Here is a 24003-nt window from a genome sequence, read left to right as displayed (position 1 = left end):
GAATCTAATCTTGAGGAAAAATCAGATAAGCCAAACTGAAGGATAGCAGGCAAAATAACTGCCTACAGTCTTCAAAAATGCTAGTATTGTGAAAGATTGAGGAATTATCATAAAGTAGATCAAAGAGACATTAGAACTAAATGCAATAATGATCTTGCACTATGAAAAACACTGTCACTAAAGACGTCATTGGACTACAGATGAAATTTGAATATTAATACATTTGTAGATTACAGTATTCTATCAATGTTAACTTTCCTGATTTTGATAATTATATTACTGGTTATGCAGGTAAAGGTCCTTGTTCTTATAAAATTCACACTGAGGTACTTAGGAAAATAGAAGATTGTGTCTCTGAGTTACTCTCAAATCATTCAAACAAAAGTGCATGTGTAGGCCAGGTGAGATGGCTCACAACTGTAATCCCAGCATTTTGGGAGGCTGAGGCGGGTGGATCACCTGAGGTCAGGATTTCAAGACCAGCCTGGTCAACATCACGAAACCCTATCTCTACTAAAAATACAAAAATTAGCTGGGCATGGTGGTTGGCGCCTGTGATCCCAGCTACTCAGGAGTCTGAGGCAGAATCGCTTGAACCTGGGAGGTGGAGATTGCAGTGAGCTGAGATCGTGCCACTGCACTCCAGTCTGGATAACAAGAGTGAAACTCCGTCTCAAAAGAAAAAAAAAAAATGCATGTGTAAAGAAGGAAACATACCCGAAGAAGGAATAAAAAAGCAAATACTGGTAAAATGTTAATGGGTGAACCTACGTGATTAATTTATAGAAATTATTTATACTATTTTTACAACTTTACTATAAAAATTTTAATTATATCAATTCTTAATTTTTTATTTATTTTATGTTTTGAAACTAAGTCTCACTCTGTCACCCAGGCTGGAGTGCAGTGGCACGATCTCGGTTCACTGCAACCTCTACCTCCCGGGTTCCAGTGATTCTCCTGCCTCCGCCTCCTGAACAGCTGGGATTATAGGCACGTGTCACACACCTGGCTAAGTTTTGTATTTTTAGTGAGATAGGGTTTCACCATGTTGGCCAGCCTGGTCTCTAACTCCTGACCTCAGGTGATCCGCCCACCTCAGCCTCTCAAAGTGCAGGGATTATACAGGTGTAAGCCATTGCGCCCAGTTAAATTATTTCAATTTGTTAAATAAATGAAGTTCCTAACAGTTCATAAAATTAGAATACAATAAATTCAACATTTTAGATATTTAGGAAGAATAAGACATATTAAAAAAAAAATTTCAGAAAGCTACTTACCCGTGACACTTTCCTAAGTTTTGCTCCGGCAATTGCAGCTGCAAGTCCAGTTAAAGGGCGATTGTCTTCTGACACAGATGCCAAAAAGAATCCAGATGCAGGGAGGGGTGGGGCAGGAGGTGGTGGAGGAGGAGGGGGTACTTGATTAGGGAGAGGAGGGGGAGGAGGGGGCAGTGGAGGCCCAGTGGATGGGAGTGGAGGAGGTGGAGGGGGCCCTGGGGGAGGAGGGAGTGCTACTGAAGCCTGTGCAGGCCCTGGTGGGAGTGGTGGAGGAGGTGGAGGTGCAAGTGGTCCCAAGACAATGCCTGAGAGAGAGAAATGTTAAGTAAGACCATCAACAATAGAGCTGAGTGATATTATTTTATGTGGGAAGGTACGCAGAATGCCATGCTAAATTACACTGACTCATGTATTTACTTAATGAGTTCAATTTATCATACTTGTAAAATTCCAGTCAGTTTTGAAAGATACTGAAATGTAAGGTCCAAGTATATATAACTACTTACTTTATGTTAGAGCTTTAGTAATAGAACTATGCAACAGATCATCTAATTAAGATTTTTTGTTCATGGGGATTTGGTAAATAAGCAAAATAAATACTTATAAAATTTGGAAGAGAGGTAAGCATCCCTGAAAACACAAACTAGTATATACAAAGGCAGTTAGCACTACTTGAAATAACAGACCCAAAATAATCCACATTAACCTTAAGTGTTGAGACAGTAAATTCAGTAACAGTGAACACATATATTTAGTTGTTTACAGTCAAAGTGGCTGGATTAAAAACATGAAGGAGGAGTAAGTCCCAGGCTTCAGTATTTTAAAAATACTTAACATTTAAATTCAATGGATAGCCAAGGTTAAGATTCACTGAAGTAAAGGAATTTACTAGTACAAAGTAAAACCTCAAAATAACGCTCGGAAATAAATACTATAGGATTTGAAGCAGACTTGTTTTATCCCACAAAATGGGGGCCAAGAAGAGAAATATTCAAATGTTATAAAATCACAAAAGGAGTGAACAAAAATTTATTTAATAACAGAATACTGAAATAGTAGATGCTTCTTTAGTTAAGGTTTAAGAGGGGTGTTTTCAGAATGAATAAAATGCTATTTTGCACACTGGGTGATAATTGCTAACTTTTTCAGCTTGAGCCGTTACACAAGCAGAAAACATAAATTGTTGAAAGAAGCATCTAGAAATAGTCTGTGCCTTCTGTAGGGGTTGTTAAGAGTTCTGAGGGTACAGCAGGTCACTTTGTCAGGCTGGCTGTGCCCATTTGTTGTCACGGTGAAACCAAACTGAATATCTTAGAATTCTGACTAACCTTGTAAACAAATTTGATAAGTCAACAATTACCCCTTCAAGCCACTACTTATTGTAATTTTGGACCTTGGAACTCTTTAGGGCATATGCCAAGCCTGCCATCCTCTCTACTCCTCCTGCAAAGTCATAATGCTGCAAGGGTTAGGGTGACACCTATCCTGAAAGTCCAACATGGAGCATCTAATATAGGAAAGGCAAGAAGGAAACAGGGCCCAAGATCAGAATTGCTCCAAAGGAAACTCTGGGATGATGTACCTAATGACTACAGTTGGGCACTAAATATATCTCTCTAAGTGTCCCAGAAAATAAAGGAAAAAATTTTTGATCATGTATTTATTGTGTGGAAGATCAATGTGTCAAGCAAAGTTTTCCCAGTGAAAGAATGTATTGGCTGGGTGCGGTGGCTCACACCCATAATGCCAGCAACTTTGGGAGGCCAAAGGGGGCATATCACATGAGGTCAGGAGTTCAAGACCAGCCTGGCCAACATGACAAAACCCCGTCTCTACTAAAAATACAAAAATCACCTGGGCGTGGTGGCATGTGCCTGTAACCCCAGCTACTCAGTTGGCTGAGGCAGGAGAATTGCTGCAACCCAGGAGGCAGAGGTTGCAGTGAGCTGAGATCATGCCACTATACTCCAGCCTGGGCAACACAAGACTGTGTCTCAAAAAAAAAAAAAAAGAATAGGAAAAAGAAAAAAATAAAGAAATGTATTATGAGGGCTCTTAAATACTAGAAAACATCTTTAACTGTGATGCTATAAAAGATATCAAAACCTAATTCAATATGGAAGTTCATCCAAATGCAATTAATCCAACAGGAAAAACATTTTTCTACTTTAATTTTTTTAATAAAAAAAAAACAAAACATGGCATTGGCATATAAATGTTCAAGGATCAAAACCATCCTACCCATCCATTCAGGTAATTAAAGTTGCTGCTATATAACATTTTCAAGTGATTAGCTGTTAGTAGCAATAACGAAAGCCTTACCCTGTTGGGCTGGAGTCTCGGCCGGCTGAGAGGCTGCCTGCAAGCCTGGCTCAGAAGCAGAAGAGTCTCCCAGCACAGAGTTTAGAGGAGTCTCAACAGAGGCAGGGGCAGCTGCAGAGGGAGAAGGGAGAACACTAGGCTTGGATGAGGGAGTTGAGGCAATAGGGGTGCTTGGAGGAGGAGAAGCTTGAGATCCACAGTGTGAGAGTGAAGCGAGGGAAGGCAGTGGAGGCGGCGGCGGAGGAGCTGCTGGCCCTGAGGTAGGCGGTGGAGACACTGGATATGTTACAGAGTCAACCAGCCCATTGGGTGCTGTCGGTGATGGAGGCATTTGGGGCACAGGAGAAGAAACACAAACAGGGAGGACAGGCCTTGGACCAGTAGCTTTGCCTGGGGGGCTGCTAATCATTATTGGAGGAGATGGAGGGAGGGGCGAAAAATTGGAAGTAGACCAGGCACAGGGCTTCGTAGCTGGAGGCTGAGAAGAGGGTGTGTTCACAGGAGAAGAAGGTCGAGAGTTTTTGTTCAGAGGACGAGGAACTGTAGCGTAATGGGGAAGAACAGGGTGGAAGGCTGAACCTAAAGATGTTGCAAAACGTGTCGCTGAGTGTCGCAGTGGTGGTGTAGGGGGTGTGGAAGTAGGTGGCAAAGCAGTCACTACAGCATAATCAGGAGTGGCATCTGACACTGGAGCTGAGATGACTTTAGCGTATGATGGAGGAGGTGCTGAAGGAGGCTGGCAACTGGAATACTCAGGAAGTGGAGCGTTATACAGGGAGCTGTCTGAAGATGGAGCTGGACAGAAGGTGGAAAGCAGCAGCAAAAGACAGGATAAAAAAGGAGAGAGAAAAAGGGAGCTAGTGAAGCCACAAAACCAGCATTCAGACACAATGTATAAATGTAGACTACAGTTAGTATCAGAGAATTAGGCACAAATACAAATAACTATTTTCACCCAAGAATATTTTAACTTGTAAATACATTTTGAGATTCAGAAGGGGATGAAATAAGTTTCCTTTTTATCTAATAAGTGGATTAACAAATTTAATTGACTAATTTCTTTTACAAGAAAAAGCTAGTATTAGTCTTAATTTTTATTTAGACAAGAAAAAGGACATTAAAATCACAATAGGACCATAAACAGAAGAATAAATTTAGTGTTTTTTTAAAAAACAACAAATAGCAAAACTAGTAAAGTTGGTAAAACATTTAATATGAAGGGTGAGAAACCTCCTACTCAATGTTTACTTGTGGAAAAGTTTTGTTTTGTTGGTCATAACTCCAGAAAATAATTAGGTAGCTAAAAATACATAAATTAACTTAATAAACCAACCAACCAACCACTATTTAATCAAACCACATTGAGACTTTTTATATAGGCCATAAGGAGTATTCTTAAATCCTATAATGAATGTTAATTTTAATAAATGTTAAAATATCTCAAACTTTCAGCCATATATTAATAACCCTTATGTCTTTCAGTAAATTCCATCAGATTTCATAATTTTCACTAATTTTTCGTAATACTAGAAAGTATATTTAAATAACTAGTCAGTTTTAGAGAATATTTCTCTAAAATAATTCTTCCTCCAAAATCTTTAGAATGTAATCAAGCAAATTTCTTGCTGAATGGTACTATAGTACTATAGTATTTGAGACAATTTAAGTGATCTCATGAGGGAAATATATTTGAAGTTCATCCAGTATAAAAAATTTCCCATAAAAACACACTTACACTTTATAGCCAATTTATAGGGAGTCAGAAGAATTAGAATGGCAGAATAAAAATTTCCAAGAGCTTTCTTTAAGTCTCCAAGCAATAAAAGCAATACAGAGAGAAATAAAAAGAAAATGTTAAAGTAGTAATTGCTACATATTTTTCATAATTTCAAATTGTATGGCTTAATCCCAAACATCTCAAATGTGAAATATTTTAACACATGACTGCACAAGAGACATCATCCAAGCTCAGATACAAGAACACAGAAGAGTTTGTAAACTTCTTACCAGCACTTGATATTCTGCGCTCTCTCTCCCATTCCAGCTGTTCCCTTTCTAACTGTTCTTGTCGCTCCCTTTCTTGCCGCTCCCGTTCCAGTCTCTCTAGCCTCTCTCGTTCTTGTCTTTCTTGCCTCTCCCGATCTAGGCGTTCCTGCCGCTCCAGGCGTTCCTGCCGTTCCCGTTCTTGTCTCTCTCTCTCCAGCTGTTCTTGTTCCAGTCGCTCCCTCTCCAGCCTTTCCCTTTCTAACCTCTCTCTCTCCAACCTTTCTCTTTCCATTCTTTCTCGCTCCAGCCTTTCCCGCTCCAGCTCCTTTTGCCGTTGCTGTTCTTGCAGTTGTCTGGGAAAAAAAAAAAAAGGTAAAAACATGCATCTACGGCTACTCATCATGAAAAAGTGATTCTTTTCACCTACGTAAACTTTATTTCTGAGTCAAATAAAAGCAATGTAGAGCATGGAAACATCTCTCCTCCCACATGAAGACTACCTTGGATAGAGACTGTTGCATACAAATAAAAATCATTTCTCCTATTAGCATCATACTGGCTGAATGCTTCAGCACATTACACTAACATTTCATTTTATTCTGTACTTTTCATGAGTACTGTTGCAAGTAAATGAATTTTCCAAATAACATACCACTTTAATAACCAAGTCATTATTTTAATCATTTAATGAAAAACTTTGTAAAATTGTAATATCCTTCTTGACATCAAATTTAACTGTACAAATAATAATTATCATTTCAGAAAATACAATGGTTGGCCACAGCAGTAGCTCAATAAATATTTACTGAATGGGTCGGGTGCGGTGACTCACACCTCTAATCCCAGCACTTTGGGAGGCCGAGACGGGTGGATGACCTGAGGCCAGGAATTCAAGATCAGGATGTCCTGGCCAATATGGGGAAACCCCATCTCTACCAAAAATATAAAAAATTAGCCAGGCGTGGTGGCGTGCGCCTACAATCCCAGCTACTTGGGAGGCTGAGGTAGAAGAATCGCTTGAACCTAGGAGGCAGAGGCTGCAGTGAGCTGAGATTGTGCCACTGCACTCCCGCCTGGGTGACAGAGTGAGACTCCATCTCAAAAAAAAAAAAAAAAAAAAAGTTTACTGAATGAAAAAGAGTCAAGAAAGAAGAAATAAACTTTAAATGATTAAAATCTCATATCCAGAGGCAACTATCATCAACATATGTATATAAAGATACACACGTCTACGTATACACATATACATACACACACACACACACACACACACCCTCCCCCGATAGACTTTCCCTCGTGTAAAACTACACACATAAACTTTAAAAACGTAATAAAATGTGATCATTTCCCGCTACTGTGAAATCTGCTTTCCTTTCTCTCACTTAATATATTGTGAAAGTTGGTCTGGGTGAAGTGGCTCAGGCCAGTAATCCTAGCACTTTGGGAGGCTGAGGTGGGAGGACTGTTTGAGGCCAAGAGTTCAAGATGGGCCTGGGCAATGAAGCAAGACCCATCTCTACAAAAAAATTTAAAATCAGCCAGGCATGGTGGCATGCACCTGTGTTCCCAGCTACGTGGGAGGCTGAGGGAGAAGGATTGCTTGGGCCTAGGAGTCTGAGGCTATAGTAAGCTAAGACTGCATCACCACTCATCAGCCCCAGGCAACAGAACGAGACCTTGTCTCAAAAAACAATGAAAGAAAAGGAGGAAGGGAAGAAGGAAAAAAAGAAGGGAAGGAAGGAAGGAGACATAAGCTAGTAAAATTGAGGCTATCTAGGATGAGGATGTGCCTGTGTGTACAACTCTTGACTGGAATCACACACACACACACACGCACACACACACACACACACACACACAGAGAGAGAGAGAGAGAGAGAGAGAGAGAGAGAGTTATCCTAAGGCACTTAGTTCAGCATCTTTATTTGCCATGAGTGCATAATAATATTATATTGTTTAGCTGTCCAGAGTCTAAGCAATCTCCTATAGTAGGATATTAAGTTATCCTAACACTATTGGCAATACTGCAACAACATTTGTCTTCATCTTTGAATCTTTTTCTGTTTCTATAGGATCAATAAGGACACAAATTTTGCTAGGTGAAAAGGTATGAATTTAAGATTTTTGACACATGGTTCCAAATCGTCTTTAGGAAAAGTGTCAATTAACTTTCCCTAAAAAAAAGTTATCTTTGCCAGGCATGGTGGCTCATGTCTATAATCCCAGCACTTTGGGAGGCCGCGGCCAGTGGATCACCTGAGGTCAGGAGTTCGAGACTAGCCTGGCCAACATGGTGGAACCCTGTCTCTACTAAAATTACAAAAATTAGCCGGGCCTGGTGGTATGTGCCTGTAATCCCAGCTACTTGGGAGGCTGAGGCAGGAGGATCACTTGAACCCTGGGGATGGAGGTGGCTGTGACATTGTCACATTGTCCTCCTGGGGATGGAGGTGGCTGTGACATTGTCAAGAGCTAACAATGTGCCCCTGTATCCCAGCCTGGGTGACAGAGTAAAACCCTGTCTCCCCCCGCCCCCAAAAAGGTATCTTTATCTTACACATATATATTTCATAGCACTGTGGGGAAGATTAAATGAAGTAATACCTAAAAAGCTCTTTAAGTACTTGGAACATAAGAACGCTCAATGTGGGTTACAACAATAATTATTATTTGGAAATTTCGAATTGGAACTTTCTGGACTGGCTAAGAAACTGTGTGGGTTCTAGTTAGAGACAGAGCTAAATGACAGCACATGCATGCTATCCTTTGTTCCTTCCAGAGGTACCAACACACCAGTAAGATCTTTCCAAAAAGCTCTCTCCTTCATGTTTCCTAAGCTGGCTACAGAACAAAAGAAAAGGCCCATTTGACAAATGCATCAACCCCACTGCTCTCACAAAACACACAGCCTCTCCTGGACATACCACCACACTTAACAATGACTGCAAGAGAAAAACACAGGAAAACTGAGTTTATGAGTAGTTATTTATTTATGAGTAGTTGTTTGAGATATTGGCTACCAATAAAATGAGATTTTCAGGATCTAGTACTGACTTCATTATGCTATTTGATAAATCACTAGCTGCCAAAGTTTTTGAGGGATAACAATATTCCTGCAGGGATGAGGGGAGGAAATCAGATGTATTCAAAAGAATGTTTTTAATAATAAACAGAGAAAAGTCAGGGTTGGTTGTTGTTGTTTTTCCAGTAACCTGCAGCTAATAAACTCAGCTGGAGCTTGTATTAAATTTCAAACATTCGACACGTATCAAAAACTATTGGCCATTTTAAATATAATGCTCTAAGCAATCTGTTGGGTCCAAAGGGCAAAAGATACACACATATTATTCTAATTAGAACAAATTTAAATAAAGAAGCTAAAGAAAAATAAGAGCACAGTAGCTGTCCCAAGAAATCTATGATGAAAAAATCTAAGATTTAGATCTTTGAACATTTGTTACTTCATCTATTTTATCAAAATAACACAAATACATAGTTTTTAAAATTTATAACAAAAATCAGTAGTTCACTGCCCCAACCCTCCCACCCATTTCCTACTTTTGTAGCTGTTTCTTACATTTTAGCTTTCGCTATCTACTTTCTAACAGGAAGAGGCCTTCTACAACTCCCTCACTACACTCATGCTTCTCCCAGTATGGAAAATCAATATTCAAGGCTTATTAACATGATAATGTAAATACTGCTCCCAGCTGAACCAAACAGTAGTCTATGACTACATTTCATTTCTCATTCAAGTTATTAGTTGTAGGTTTTAACTACCAAGTTAATGGCTGTTTCTCTAAGCAACACAATGCTTTCAACACATACAAAAAGTAAGCTTAAGTCACAGGCAGAAGGCCAGGCATGAGTGAGATGAATCTGAAAGAATTATTGAATAACAGTGTTTACAGCTAGGGTGTATTGACTTAAGAAGTTTGTTCCACATGTCATCATATTCCAGGGTTTTCAGGCTATAAAAGATAAGGAGTGTCTACTGATACAGGAAAAGGGCACAATGCTGGAGAATATTTCTAAGTTCACAGACAGATGATTCAAGCAGGCAATTCATATAGCTGCAGGAGATTCTTACTATTTTCTTGTTCTGAAGGTAAGAAAAGAAAGTGTTGAACACTTTAAGCTAATTTTTAGCCTGCTTGCTGAAAAGATGCCCATCTAAATGGATTTCCCAAAATAGTGATTCAAGCAGAGTATCTCTGGCTTTCGAATCTTGTGTGGCATGAATAATTCCCACCTAAATTGGATGGTTTATAAATTTGACTCTCATGTTTTGACCTCTAACGCAAGACATTTGTGTAGCTTTCTAGGAGGAGTTTCCAAATTTATAAACTTTGCTTTTCCTCAGAATTATTGCTGCCAATTCACACACTGGAAATGCTCATGGCTCCTCTTCCTAGAGTTCTCTCTCCAACTGTTTTCTTCAGTCATTAATAGAATCGTCTGAAGACTTTTTTCAAAGAACGAGTGCCTTAATTCTGAACCAAGGAAAAATCCTGACAGACTACTTTAATTTTTCTTTTAAGCTAGGCCTGTATATTCTACAATAATTTGAAAGTTTCTGAGAATACAAATTTTATTCAGAAACAATTATAGTGCAAATGACCAGTATTATTTTTAAGCATTTAAAAAAATCACAGTTCCTCCCACCACCCAAATACCTATTTCTCTCCAAAACAGCTATCCCCAAATGTAAATAGATGCACAAAGCACCAGCCCACACTGAGATTTAAATATATATTCATTATTTCATTTATGTTGACTCAAAGACATTTCTTGAAATAAGTAAAATGTAAGTAACATCAGTTCAAAATACATTTTACCCAGCTTTACCTGTAATGAATAGTGTTACTAGGTAAATAAGAGTGATTTCAATTTTAACAAAATGAAGTAGGAACAGTCTAGGAAAAATGTTCTGAGCTGTTAACATTTAGTAACACTGTTATTATTGACATTTCTCAGAAAATAAAATTACACAGATATGGTTTGATTGTATAACATGGGCATTTCACTTCACTATCAGTAAACAAATAAAAAATGGATAAAATGTAATCAGATAGCTAAGTTTTAATATTACAAAGCTGCTGAGGCAAGAGCTGATACTCACAAGAGAAGGCGGTCAACTTTCGGTCCATCCTGCCTCTGAAGGCCAATAGGAGGGCTATACACTCTCATTGCTCCAACTGCTCAGTTCTGTGCCACAATTATTATTCCCCTTTTATAACTTTCAGGTAGTACTGGTGATTTGTGAACTATTTATAGATATTAACTATATTAAGGTTCTATGTGGAGACTAACATAGGACTGACTCATGTTTCTTAGAATATGTTTTCTCATCATGGCCAAGTCAAATATTAATTATATGAGCAGGAACCAAAAACTATTTAATAATGATATAATAATAAAGGGTATTGGACTAAAAAGAATTAACACTTAGACATTTACTCTACTGACTCTATTAAAAATAAAACTTAAATGTAACAGTAGTAATATATAACTTATAAAGCCAAATTATAAGACTTATAACAAAACAGTAATCTTACTAACGCTCACCACTTCTGATTTTGCTCCCCAGAAGCAATTATTTTCAATACTCTGGTACTTACCTTGTTTCTAAATACAGTAATTCATTTAGAACTATTACTTTCAGATTTTTCATATTTAGATGTTATCTACTGACTTCCTACTATACAAATGATTTAATTCCTACATCCCTAGCCCCCCAAAACTTTTTCTTCTCCATTTTTCCAATAAACTCATAACACCACTTTGGATACACCAATATTCACGTATCACATAATTCGCTGCTAATCACACTTACTTTCTAGAACAATTTCTTTCTTACTCTAGTGCTACAAAGTAGTACTTTTTTTATTTGATTCTTTTTCTATATACCTATCCCTACTTCACCCCAGACTCTCCATTAGAACTGTAATCCCAATCAACATAGTTCAACATAGCAGAACCATAGTCAGGTTTTTCTATTCTTTTGTTTTGCTTTCCCTCAGAAACACCCCATCCGGAGCCTTCAGCCCTCCTGGCACCAACTGGCAACTGCTCCCTAGGTTTTGATTTCACCTTAGTCGAGCTGGGAATTGCCCATCTCTTTCCTAAGGTGGATTTCTTATCTCCTCGATGCTGTCATGGGTTCATCATTCTTGCTTCACTCTTTCATCTTAACGGAATACATCTTCCAATAGCTTCTTAGGAAGTTGTGCAGAAGAGATCTCCTCTCAGGATAGAGATTCTCTCAGGATTTTGAAGCTCCCCCACACCTTAGTCGCTCCCACCACCCCTTACCAAGCATTTGAAATCTTACTTATTCCAGGACATTCTAAAATTCCACAGTGAGAGGCCTTGGTGGGAGGTCTTTGTATTTTTCCCAGTTACTGGGCTGGATTTTTGGCAGGCTTTTTTGACCTAGACCAGAAGCTAGCAAACTGTATACAGCCCTAGGGTCAAATCTGGCTACACCCATTTATTTCCATGTTGTCTATGGTGAGCTACAAAGGAAGGGTCTAGCAAATGACACAGATGGGCCACAAAGCCTAAAATGTTTACTGCCTGGCCCTTCCCAGAAAAAGTTTGCGGACCTTTGATCTAGATGATCAATGAGTTCCAGCAAATTTTCTTGTTATTTATTTGCAAATTCAATTTCTTCATGTTTTTGTTCTCCTCCCCACTCCCCAAATAATAACAGAACTTCTATTATTTGGATGCTGAACCTTCTAATCTGTTCTTCTTACTTTACTTTCTTTCTCATATGCCACCTCTTAGTTTTAGGACTATTTTCAGAGAATAAATTCCTCAACCTTAGTTCTCAAAACTTACATTTCTTTCTTTCTTTCTTTCTTTCTTTTTTTGAGATGGAATTTCACTCTGTCGCCAGGCTAAGGTGCAATGGCATGAACTCAGCTAAATGCAACTTCCACCTCCCAGGTTCAAGCAATTCTTCTGTCTCAGCCTCTCAAGTGGCTGGAACTATAGGTGCGTGCCACCAGGCCTGGCTAATTTTTGCATTTTTAGTAGAGACCGGGTTTGACCATATTGGCCAGGTTGGTCTTTGGAACTCCTGACCTCATGATCTGCCCGCCTCAGCCTCCCAAAGTGCTGGGATTATAGGCATGAGCCACAGTGCGCCGGCTCTTCTATTTCTCAAAAAAAAAAAAAAAAAAAAAAGGTAAGGTAGTTTTTAAAAAAAGTTTCCAAGTTTACTTTCTTGTTCTCTGAGTGATCCATTTAAAATAACTATCAATTTTTATTTCATCAATGAAATATACTCTCCTGGTTCTCTGAAGCTATTGCATGCAGTATATTTTTAGGTTTTCTTCTGCTCCCTGCATTGCATCTGTTTCATACAATTTCAACTCTGTTTTGGTCTTTCTTTTATAGAAGTTGGCCTGAAAGGTTTGATGATCCTTGGCTGTCTGTTCATATTTATAAGTAGCACCAAAATTATCAGAGGCCCTTAAGTAAATAAGCTTCACTGGCAAGGATGAGTGTCAACATCTCTGTCTTCTCTTGGCCATGGCAATTTTCCCAAAGAGGAATCTTAGTTTCTTGCTGGGCTCTACAAGTCTGGCTACCAGTATCTAGGAGCTGAGCAAGGGAAAGAAACCAAGTTGGCCAACTTTCACCTAATTCCTCTTTTCATTTGGCACCTCACCCACATCCTCACAGCTGTGAATTTATAATGCAAACTGATGTTTCTCATTACACATTCCAGTAATAGTATAGAAAAAGGCCAGTTAAACAGCCGAAGTTAACGGACAATTTCACTCAGTTTATGAAGTATAAAGTTGGCCTGAGGGTATTTTATTGTGCCTCTGAAGATTAAATCAAGTTTTAAAAAATGATTTTTATATAAATAACCACACGAAATAAATTTTGGAAATATAATTTCTACTGGGAACCAAACTTCACACTAGATTGTGCTATACATCCTTCCCATTTCCTAGTCTACACAACCGGATCCAGTCATGCACTACTATCAGCTGAAAGAAAGTGAAAACCAGTACTAAGCGTCTATATAAATATTTAGTATATATTTTAGAGTTTTGTAGTATCTTTTTCCAAGTATAGTTTAACCACAGGCAAAAACAGATTGTATGGGATATATGTCAAAGAAAAATGACAAATACCTTTCTTATAATTTGAAATTTACTAAAGTGATAGAAAGCAAGATGCTTTTTTAGTATATCACAAATTCAGGAAAAGAGTTTTAAAAAGCAATTTCTTAGCACAGTATATAAGGCCCTTACAAGGTGGACACAACCTCATCTAACCATACCATTGGTCCTGGAAGGGAAAGGAGGAAGCGTACTCACATTGCATGTGTGTTTGCATCTCCTTGCCTTTACACGCCTACTCTTTCTTCCTGGAATGCTTTTCCCTTCTATGACTGGAAACTCCTACTTTATTGCCTCTTCAGGCACAGCTCAAAGAGCACCTCCTCCATGAACCTCCCACCAACTCCCAAAAAACACAGAAAATCCTAGGCAGCAAGAAAAGAGTATGTTATCTTAATCAACTCAACAACCTTCCTAGGTAATGCCTTCCCTAGCACCTGGGAAGTCTCTAAAAGGCCGTTTACCAGCTAAACGTCAATAATTTCTCCTCCAAACCATGGTTTAGAGTGGGGGAAAAATTAGGCAAAAGTGAAGAAAATTACTACATTAAAGGTCAAACATATATTTTCTGTCTTATACCCTAAAACCTGCATATGAATTAATTCAGTACCAGAAATTTCTTGACTTTTTATTAGAAATTTTATTGAGATTTCTACTCTCAAATTAGCCCATAATGTTCACTGCAGAGGTAATACTCAAATGTAAAATAAACAATTAGGAAGAAAATACAAAATATTGTGTGATTAAGTTACAGGAATTCAGAAAAGAAGAACATCAGTGTGCCTGGAAAAGAGTTTACAGAAAATGACAATGTAGAAAGGATATGAGAAGAACATATCAGAAGAGGTGAATGCCACATACAAATACAGAGGGAAAGATGAGTATGGTGTACACAGAGACAGTCATGAGGGGTGAAACACAAACACGGGGTGAGTTCCTAAATGCCAGGCCAAAGAAGTAAACTGGATGCGAGGAGAGGCAGCCATAAGGAATGCTGAGCAGGGAGATGAGAAGACAGGAGTGTCTGGACCCTTATTCAGGTTGGTAGATTGAGCAGTCCTGTAATCTTCCCCAAAATTCTACTAAAATTCCAGAAACATCATTAAAATGCATTTAAATAAATCCATGACCAAGTAGAAAACTGAAGGTGGTGGTCATTAGTAGGACAAATTTATCATGAGATTTCTAGAAGACAGAAAGGGTAGGAAAGAGTTATATGTTTAGAATTCTTCCCTAGTCTCCTAGAGATTAATATTCAACATCTCTACTTAGATGTCCAGTAAAAACCTGAACCTAACATCCTCAAAATTCATCTCTGACATCCCCCAACAAGGCGTGCTCCACAGTCTTTCTCAACTATTAATGGCAACTCCATCCTTCCCACTAGCTTAGCCTAAAAACCTCAACCCCTCTCCTTCCCTCATACCCCACCATACAATCCACCAAGACATATAAGGATCTGACTTCTCAACACCCACTTCTATTACCTGGTGGAAGCCACCATTATCTCCTGCCTAGTTCACTGCAAAAGTCTCTTAACTGGCTTTCTTGTTGAGCTGCTGTCACAACCCTGTACCTGCCTCAAGTCGTCTCTCAATAGTGTAGGCTCAACAGAGCAGCCTGACTGATTCTGCTAAAATTTTAAGTCAGATCATGCCTATGTTCAAAACTGTACGGTGATTCTCCTTTCTCTCAGAGTAAAGGTTAAATTCTTCACAGTAGCCTGCAAGGTCCTGCATGATCTGACCTCTATTACGCCTTTGACCTCATCTCCTAATACTCTCTTCTGCTCCAGCCTCCACGGCCTCTTTGTTTTCCCTTGTACACACAAGCACCATCCTTCCTTAAGGCCTCTGCATAGAATGCATTTACATAGATATCTGCTTGGTTAATTCCTTCTTTTCATCTCAATGAGATCTACTACCCTGACCAATCTATTTAAACCCACAAGTACTGAGACTAATAAGTAATGGATGGAAAAATAAAATAAAATTACAACCAGCACTTCCCTCTGCCCCTCCACAACATAAAATCCTCTTTACTCTGTTCCATTTTTCCCCATAGCATTTACCATCTTCAAGCATATCATGTCATGTTTATTGTCTGATGAGTTTAAGGCTTTTTGTTCCCTCCACTCCCTCCCCCTTCCCAATATAACTTAAGCATTTAGAACAAACAATGCCTGTGACCTAAATAAATGGAGCAGTGGAGGCATCCATAACCCAGAACACATACTGAAGACGGTCAAAGCAGACATGGGAAGAGGAACCTGGGGAAGATCTAACTTGAGATTAACAAGTAGAGAGAACGGGAATGAGCAGTGCCACAATAATCAAGCTGATTAATAAGTATACACACTGTCCGCAGAACAGCTGTATGTACCAGCTCCTCCCCTGTCCTCCCCAACCCCAGCTCAATGGATGGAATGGCATTTACCACGGAAGACTATTCTTTAAAGAAACTGAAGAAGCTGCCTCAGATGAATTGGGGCTTCCGGTGGAGCTTTAAGTAGCTCAGCATTTGTGCGGTTCTGAGGCCTGCCTGCTCCCCATCCTGGTACTCCAAAGGTTAGCCTGTCAGCCTACTTACTCTGCCCACTTTCAGAGAACTCCCAGTCATGGAAGAATGCTGCCCAGCAGAGAATGATTTTGTATTCTACTACAAAACCCTATAGTAATATATGAAGATAAATGTGTTACAGAAACAGCCAACACTATTTTCAACTTTTTCGTTAAATTCGTCACATGAAAACCACAGTAGTCACAGATAACTTTATAATTACAAAAGTAAGACTTCTTGAACCATAAAACATTTTGAATTCTGTTAAGTGTATTTACAATATTTTCAACGTACCTTGAGTAGAATTTTTACAAAAAAAAAAAACAAAACAGGTATGAAATTTTATAACATCTCATGTCCAGCATAACAAGTATCTGGTAACTTATTAATGATAGTTGCAAAACTTACTAATATAAGAATAAAAGTTGTGACTCTTAAACAGCTGACAAGACTTAAACACAGGATATTCAGTTTTGTCTTCTGAAGCATGAAGAAAAAGCACAAACAATAACTTGCAAATTTACCTTCTTTGAATTTCCAATTCTTCTTGGGATGGGCCATTTTGAACTTGAGCAGGTAGTTGTGAGTTTTGTCTAGGCAATGTTGGCCCTACAGAGGGAAAAAACATTACAGATGAACATTATCTTCATATCTAGCTGGATAGAGGAGATAAAATCATAAGAATAACATAAAATCATCACATATTTACAAACGTGTCTTCTTTTTGTCTAGCAAAATAAAATATAAGCTTTACATAACACAGAGCAAATGAAAGACTGCAACATAATACTGTCATCATCTCCAGAAGGCTTACTTGAAACAAATGGAAAACATCAACAATAAGGAAAAAGAAACATTTATATATGAAGAGCTTGAGTAAAACAAGTGTTCGATGAGCATCTGAAGAGGCACCTAAGCTTGACATTTTCTAAGACAATGAGACATTCTCTTTGGGGTAATTATTCATGAAGTGGAGAGGGAAAACTTAAATGAAAAATCAGAATTCAAAAACTCACCTAAATAGAACACTGGAAATGAAAAACAGGAGAGAGAGAGAGCATGAGAACCTTATTACTAGACTCCAGTATGCTAAAGCATTTATCAAATTTGCCCAATTTAAGCTGCCATTTTTGTCTAATGGCCTAGCATTTCCAGCACTGGTGAAAACAAACATTTGCTAAACTTCCATATAGTAATTAACCTACTGAACTGAATTTTTTAATGTAACAGGTAATTTTAAGTTTTCATTTAGGGTAAGAAGGAAAAAAAAAAAACTTGCATTCATACAACATGGTTCTGTCATGAGACACTAATGACCATCCATTCCCACATACCATGTACAATGCAGACCTGCTTTTTGCATCTTAGATAGAATGCCACTGAATTATGGGACATCTTAATGTCATTGGATATAAAAATTAAATCTGTCACAAAATGAGATAAATACTGGAGCTAATATATAATACCTACGGTTAAAACAGAACAATCTTAAAGTCTAATCCAGTAAACAAGAAAGTAAAGAAACAGTAGTTATCTTCCACTCTTGGAGTAGAATATATGAGTAATGCCATACTACATGTATTTGTGAATTCTAGTGTACCAGCAAATGCTCCTAACAGATATTTTGAAAGATTTGTAGACAACTGGTATTTAAAAGTTACGAAATAAATGCTTCTGTGTACTAAATTCTTGTAATCTATGGGCTAATCATGCAAAGTATTTTATAGTAGTGGAGTAGATTTCACAACCGGAAGATTTACTAGGATGTAATGCAGTACTGGTGTATCACAAGTGTGGAAAAACAGAATTAACTTGATCTGAACTTACCTAACTTTTTTTCTCACCTCTTTACAAATGTTTTTAGATTAATCATTTCATTTGTCCTCTAAAGACAAACTGATGACAACTGCAGTGATATATTAGATTTCCTAAGACTCTGCTATTTTGAGAACCAAATAAAGGAAATATAAAAAAAATTAATCCTATGTAATCAATAACCAAAAAAAAAAAAAAATCCAAAACTTTTGAAATTAAATACACACGTAAATGTTTGTATAAATGAAAATACATGATTGCTGTCTAGCAAACAGACTAGAGTTCTTTTCTTGGGAAATTAAAATAATGATGTAAAAACAGACTCTCCCATTAGGCTATACACGAATGTTTAATACTTTACAGGGAAAAGACCTCTCTTCTGGGGACATACAAAGTGCAGGAGGTGGGGGGTAAATCTGAGGTAGCATAGAATTATTTGGGGAATGTACTTTATATATCCAAAGTACTAAATGTGAGCATTTAGCATGGGCAACACACATGACTATTATGTTTTAACTATTTTTAAAAATAATGCTTACTTGAGTATTTAAGTTGAAAGCCTCAGGCTGCTTAAATAATGAAACAGCTGAATGTGAGTAGGTTAGACTTGTTTAGCATCTACCTCAAAGAAGAATGCAATTGTACTATTCACATCTAGGACAGGTGTTATATATCAAAAGTAATATTAATGAATTAAATTTGCCAATTAAAATCTCAGCTTTAATTCAAACTTATAGATTCAAAAAACGTCAAAATTTCAACTCAATCCTATTTATTTTATTTAACAGGTTTTTAAAAAACTAACACAAGTTTAATGTAACTCACAAAAGCTGAGAAAAGAAAATCTTTTAGCAATTTACAGAACCTGCTTTGGAATATTTCTTTTTAAGCTTTTTAAAAGGTTACTAAGCAAATCTGTTCAGAAAGGAGATATTTTAGATGTGGGTAGTATTTTGTGGCTGTTATCATATAAAAAAAATTTACTACAGTTTATTACTGCAGCTGCGATGAAAAGCTTCAAGGAAGATCCTTTTAAAGTGGGGAGAATTCTGATCCTAGAACAACTCTTAACAATTCTTTTCTACATGGTTCTTTGTGATGATAATGGATTTTTGGGCTTTTTGTCTTTCCAGATATCCTTTAAATGGGGTGTGTGTGTGTGTGTGTGTGTGTGTGTGCACGGAATCACTCCCCTTGGCACCTTTTCACATGTACATTTAATCTGGTTGTTCTGTTTGTTTCTTCTTCAAATTGTCAGGTTGCAGTAACTAGCACATTGAAATTTATGTGCATTTAAAAATTAATACAAACATACTATAAACATTAAAAGTTCCAGGTAAATATAAACTTAAGGTACACAATTACATTTTTCCTTCTTGTCAAACATTCTAATGGGCTATAAAATTGTTAAGTAATACCAAAGGCACCCCACATGACATGAAGCAGCAACTAGGATAAGGCAGTCTGTCAGCTGCTGCTGTATGTTCAGGAATATAAACATTACTTTACACAGGTCACATTCCTAAATGAGTATCTGTGTTCTCATAAAATGCAAAATAGGTACTTTCATAACCATTTCAGTGGGCAAATGACAATATTTTATGAGCATCATGTGGTGGTTAACAGCCCTTTGGGGAGGGGAAAAAGAGGGAAGAACAACCAAGGTTAAGAAATCAGTGAACCTGCTTTGCTCTTTCTATGTTATCATAAAGAATAGCAGCTGTTTGAGAGTTGTTCTCTCCCTCACAGCCAAAGATAGTGGCTGATCTTAATTTGTCCTGACTACAAGAAGAAGATATATAGCAAAGTTTGTGAGTTACTGTTTGTAACAGAGAAATGTGGCAATGTCACTGATACAGTATCCTATAAATGATGAAAATCAGATCAGGAGATTCTGTAATAGGAGCTACATGTCAGTCTTGCCTTCAATATTGAGTTTTGGTTAAAACACATTTCACTTAATGTCACATTTTAATTTTCACAATTAGCCACAGACTATTTAAAAACACAGGACTAAAAGACAAATCGGTGTTATTATATACACAATACAATCAAGTTTAAACTTAGCAACGTGGTAATTATATTGTTTGCACACAGTTAAATTAAAGGTAATAATGGGGGGAAATCTGCTTTTTAACACATTATTTTACAACTTTAAAGATTCACCTTCACTTAGGTCAAATCAATACTTTCTCTGCAATTGGGTAAAGTATCCATTATTCTGCGTATGGACCTCAACATATTAAGCAGAAAGGTATACAACACTGGGTGGGTTTTCAAAATGAGCTAAAGAGAGTTCTAATAACACAAATATCAATAATCACTCATGGCTAGTTCAAAAGATAGCCCGGAAAAACCCCCAGGAGGAGGCAGAAAAATGAGGAGAAAAAGTTACTGATTACATACTTAATCTGCAGTGTTTAATTGTGGGATCTCGGAGAGAGAGGAGGGATTTACGAACAGCCACACAATAGGTTCACTACTGTAACTGTGACCTCTGGAACAATCCTAAAATATAACTTTAAGTGACTAACAAATACATTAGCCTTTTCTTTTCTTTCCTTTTTTTTTTTTTTAAGAAATTTGCAACACGTACTTCTTTGCCTAAACCAGAAAGTACATACATTTTAAAATAATTCTCTTCATAGGTTAAAAAAAACAGTATCATTAGTATTGAGGAGTCACATTAAAAATTCTGAGTCACATAAAGTACATACACAGAGCTGAACACTTTATGTAAAATTGGAGCAATACTGTATATCATTTAATAACTATCTCTCATAAAATAACCTGGCTAGCAAGGTACACATGAGTCAGAAAGGTATATATGAGGTTTCTTTTCAAAGCTCAAGTAATTAAAGATAACTCTTTGGAACTTGGGTTTTTAAAACAGAAAGTTTCAGAAACAAATGGAAATAAAAAGAATTTAGACAAGGATATGTATCTATCTGTGTATACACAGATAGATACGTATCCTTAGGTATATATCTTATTACCTCTAATTTGGGGTGGCTAAGTGACATACCTGGTTTGTCCATGCAAACAATACAAAATATGTGCACACGTGTGCATGAGAGAGTGAAAGGAAACAATCAATAAGCCTAAATTCACTCTTAAGTCACAGATCTCTAACCTACTGAATAAAGGAGGCTGTCAATCAGAAATCAACCTATTAAAGCAAGTAATAGCTTACATCTGCCTCACAACATGCGTATCTAAAATTAATTCAAGTTAAGCAAAAGTTCCCTTTGCTAAGGCACATTTACATTCCTCAAAACATATTAAGATGGACATAAATTTTTTCTTTAAACTCTAAATCAAAAATTTGCTCCCAAACAAAATAACTAAAAACAAAAATGTACAAACAAACAAAAACCCCTCTCATTTGTGTTGGAAAAGGTGGACGAGAATAGTTTTAAGAACCTAATTCTAACTACTTCTAATCCTCACTAACAAGCCAACTCAGAGCTGACCAAATCACCTACATGAACCACAACAAATATCACAACATAAAAACAATAGCTTGCTATATATCCCAAATGTCACAAACCAGACTATGGCCTAAAAAAACAAAAGTTATGGAAATGCGCAAGTAGCATGTACCACAGCTTGAAAAAGTAATGTAAACATAATGTTGCTTACCACAGAAAATACATCGCAAATTAGTGCTGTCCTGGGTAGCAGTAACCTTGCTCTGGGCTGCAACAGACACCTTGGTGTTAGAAGCTTCGAAGGACAACGGGGCCATCTGAAGAACTTCACATAAACTAAAAGGTGCTTTGAAATGTTCAAAATGTATTTATACATACGTCCTATCTAGATCCTCATCCTGGAAGCTCTGTAATTTAATAAAAACGCATCCTCTTTAACATAGGCTCTTAAAAAAAATTTATGCAATCTTTTTTTTGTGGAAAAACCCTATAAGCAGCCATAGATCAAATGATGCACGTACAACTTAGTTATTTCCTAAGTTATATGGTCAAAGAGCACAACCAGCATTTTAGGGTTATATATTTTTTAAGTCAATGAAGATAAGGTAGAGGAAGTCAAGATCTATGGCCATTAATGTTAATTTCACAAGATCTATCCTCTCATTTAGGAGAACTGAATCCGAAAAAAAATTAGGCTTGGAAGTGCTTAAGATTAACTCATTCCTACTAGTTGGAAAAAGACCAAAGCCATTACAAACGGCCCACTGCAATAAAGAGTTTTATATTCATTGATACAAAATAAGAGTATCTTTGGTTTGCTAAAAATCAGCTATTCATTTTTTACCAAGCCACAATTTACTATTTTTTTCTCAATATATATACATACTTGACAAAATGTCTTATTAAAAAAGTGTGGCCAGATCAAACAGCCATTTATTTAGGCTATTTACATTAAATTTTAGCTTAAGTGTCAATGAAGTATATTCTTTTTAGGAGAAAAAACTCAATGAGAAGGTGATAATCTATGAAAAGGGGAAGGATTTATCTGAAATCAAAGTGACACTCAAAATTGGGATGAGAAAAACAAAACTTTTTTTTAACTATTACTTTAGTGACATCCAAAACTTTACATCAATAATTTTCTGTAAAATCTTAAAGAAATTCTTTTCAGCATGAGCAAGATTTTCTTTTTCCGTTGGTATTCACCAAGAAACAATTAGTGGTTAAAATGCACTGGGGCTTAAGAAAGCCCATATAAAGGCAAACAAGACAGTGCTTTAGATCTCCTCTAAGACTGTATTATTTAAAACATACAACTCGTGCTAACTAAAAGTTTTAGAAAAATCAGAACCAAACCAATATAATTTAAATAACACACATCTAAAAATTGTAATGTCTTAAATAAGATAATTTTTCATCATTTTTAGAAATTAGATTTAACATAATCCAATTAAGTCTTGCTTTGAAAATATGACATATACTGTATATTTTTTTTGCAAACACAAAATAAGATTGATAAATGTCACCTTTGCCAAGTACTTCCAACCACCCAATCTATTATTAAAGTTGCATGCACAATATTTATTTACAGTAATGACATAAGATATAGAAAGACCACAGGCGTACATATAAAATGTCTACCAAGCTAATGAGATCATTCCACAGGAGATAAACAATTTAGAATATTTTCAATCACTATATTTTAAGTTTAAACTGTTTTTTAAAGATCTGTCTTACCGATGTTTGCAAATGGCTACTTCTATAAAACCTTTATTAAAGAAACATGCCTAGTCTTCAGGTTTTACCCTTCAGTTCCTTTATTCCATATTTAAAGAGGAAAAAAAGCCCCATAAGGACAATTTAAAAAACTTACAAGAAAAACCTGAGAAATTATCTCTTCTTTGACAGCAAAGAAGCTGCCACATCCCATTACCAATCATGTTGGCAAAAAGTCATCTGACAAGTGTCAGAATGCAGGTAAATCATTATTGTTGCGTAAGACAAAATATTTCCAACCAAGAATTCCCAGTCTTTCTCACAGTTTAAACTATTAACATTCTTGCACTTCGTTATCTTTAAGCATCTTCTTTCCAGACTTTAATTTCATACTATCATGTAAAATATTGATCTAAATTCTGATAGGTTGCTTAAATTCTACTGCAGTTTGCATTTCCTGAAGATACTAAATTATTCATTCCATTATATGCATAAGCCTAACAGAACTTCCTGCTTAATACTGATGCCATTAACTCTTTCTTCATTCAGTCAGGGGAGCAGAGCAGAATAAGGGAAAGAACACTTATTGTCCAGGTTGAGTAAATTCAGTAATACGATGTTTTCTTTTTTTTTTTTTTTTTTTGAGACGGAGTCTCGCTCTGCCGCCCAGGCTGGAGTGCAGTGGCCGGATCTCAGCTCACTGCAAGCTCCGCCTCCCGGGTTCACGCCATTCTCCTGCCTCAGCCTCCC

At 37.0% G+C, this 24003-nt stretch overlaps 1 protein-coding gene across 3 annotated transcripts in view; it reads right to left on the bottom strand.

Moving 5' to 3' along the window:
* The window catches only part of ENAH (ENAH, actin regulator), a 157215-nt gene that overhangs the window by 19317 nt on the left and 113895 nt on the right, over positions 1–24003 (bottom strand). For 2 of the 3 annotated variants that reach the window (XM_025383767.1, XM_025383773.1), the window contains exons 4-7: positions 16816–16900; positions 5610–5941; positions 3603–3713; positions 1281–1585 (exon numbers count right to left, since the gene is read on the bottom strand). In XM_025383767.1, coding sequence (XP_025239552.1) covers positions 1281–1585; positions 3603–3713; positions 5610–5941; positions 16816–16900 — 833 coding nt within the window. The remainder of the gene's footprint in view (positions 1–1280; positions 1586–3602; positions 3714–5609; positions 5942–16815; positions 16901–24003) is intronic. The other variant, XM_025383777.1, reaches the window with a different exon arrangement.

Source organism: Theropithecus gelada, chromosome 1 (genome assembly GCF_003255815.1).
Source record: "Theropithecus gelada isolate Dixy chromosome 1, Tgel_1.0, whole genome shotgun sequence".
NCBI lineage: Eukaryota > Metazoa > Chordata > Mammalia > Primates > Cercopithecidae > Theropithecus > Theropithecus gelada.
Note: the sequence above shows the minus strand (reverse complement) of the source record. Positions and strands in the feature narration are given on the sequence as shown.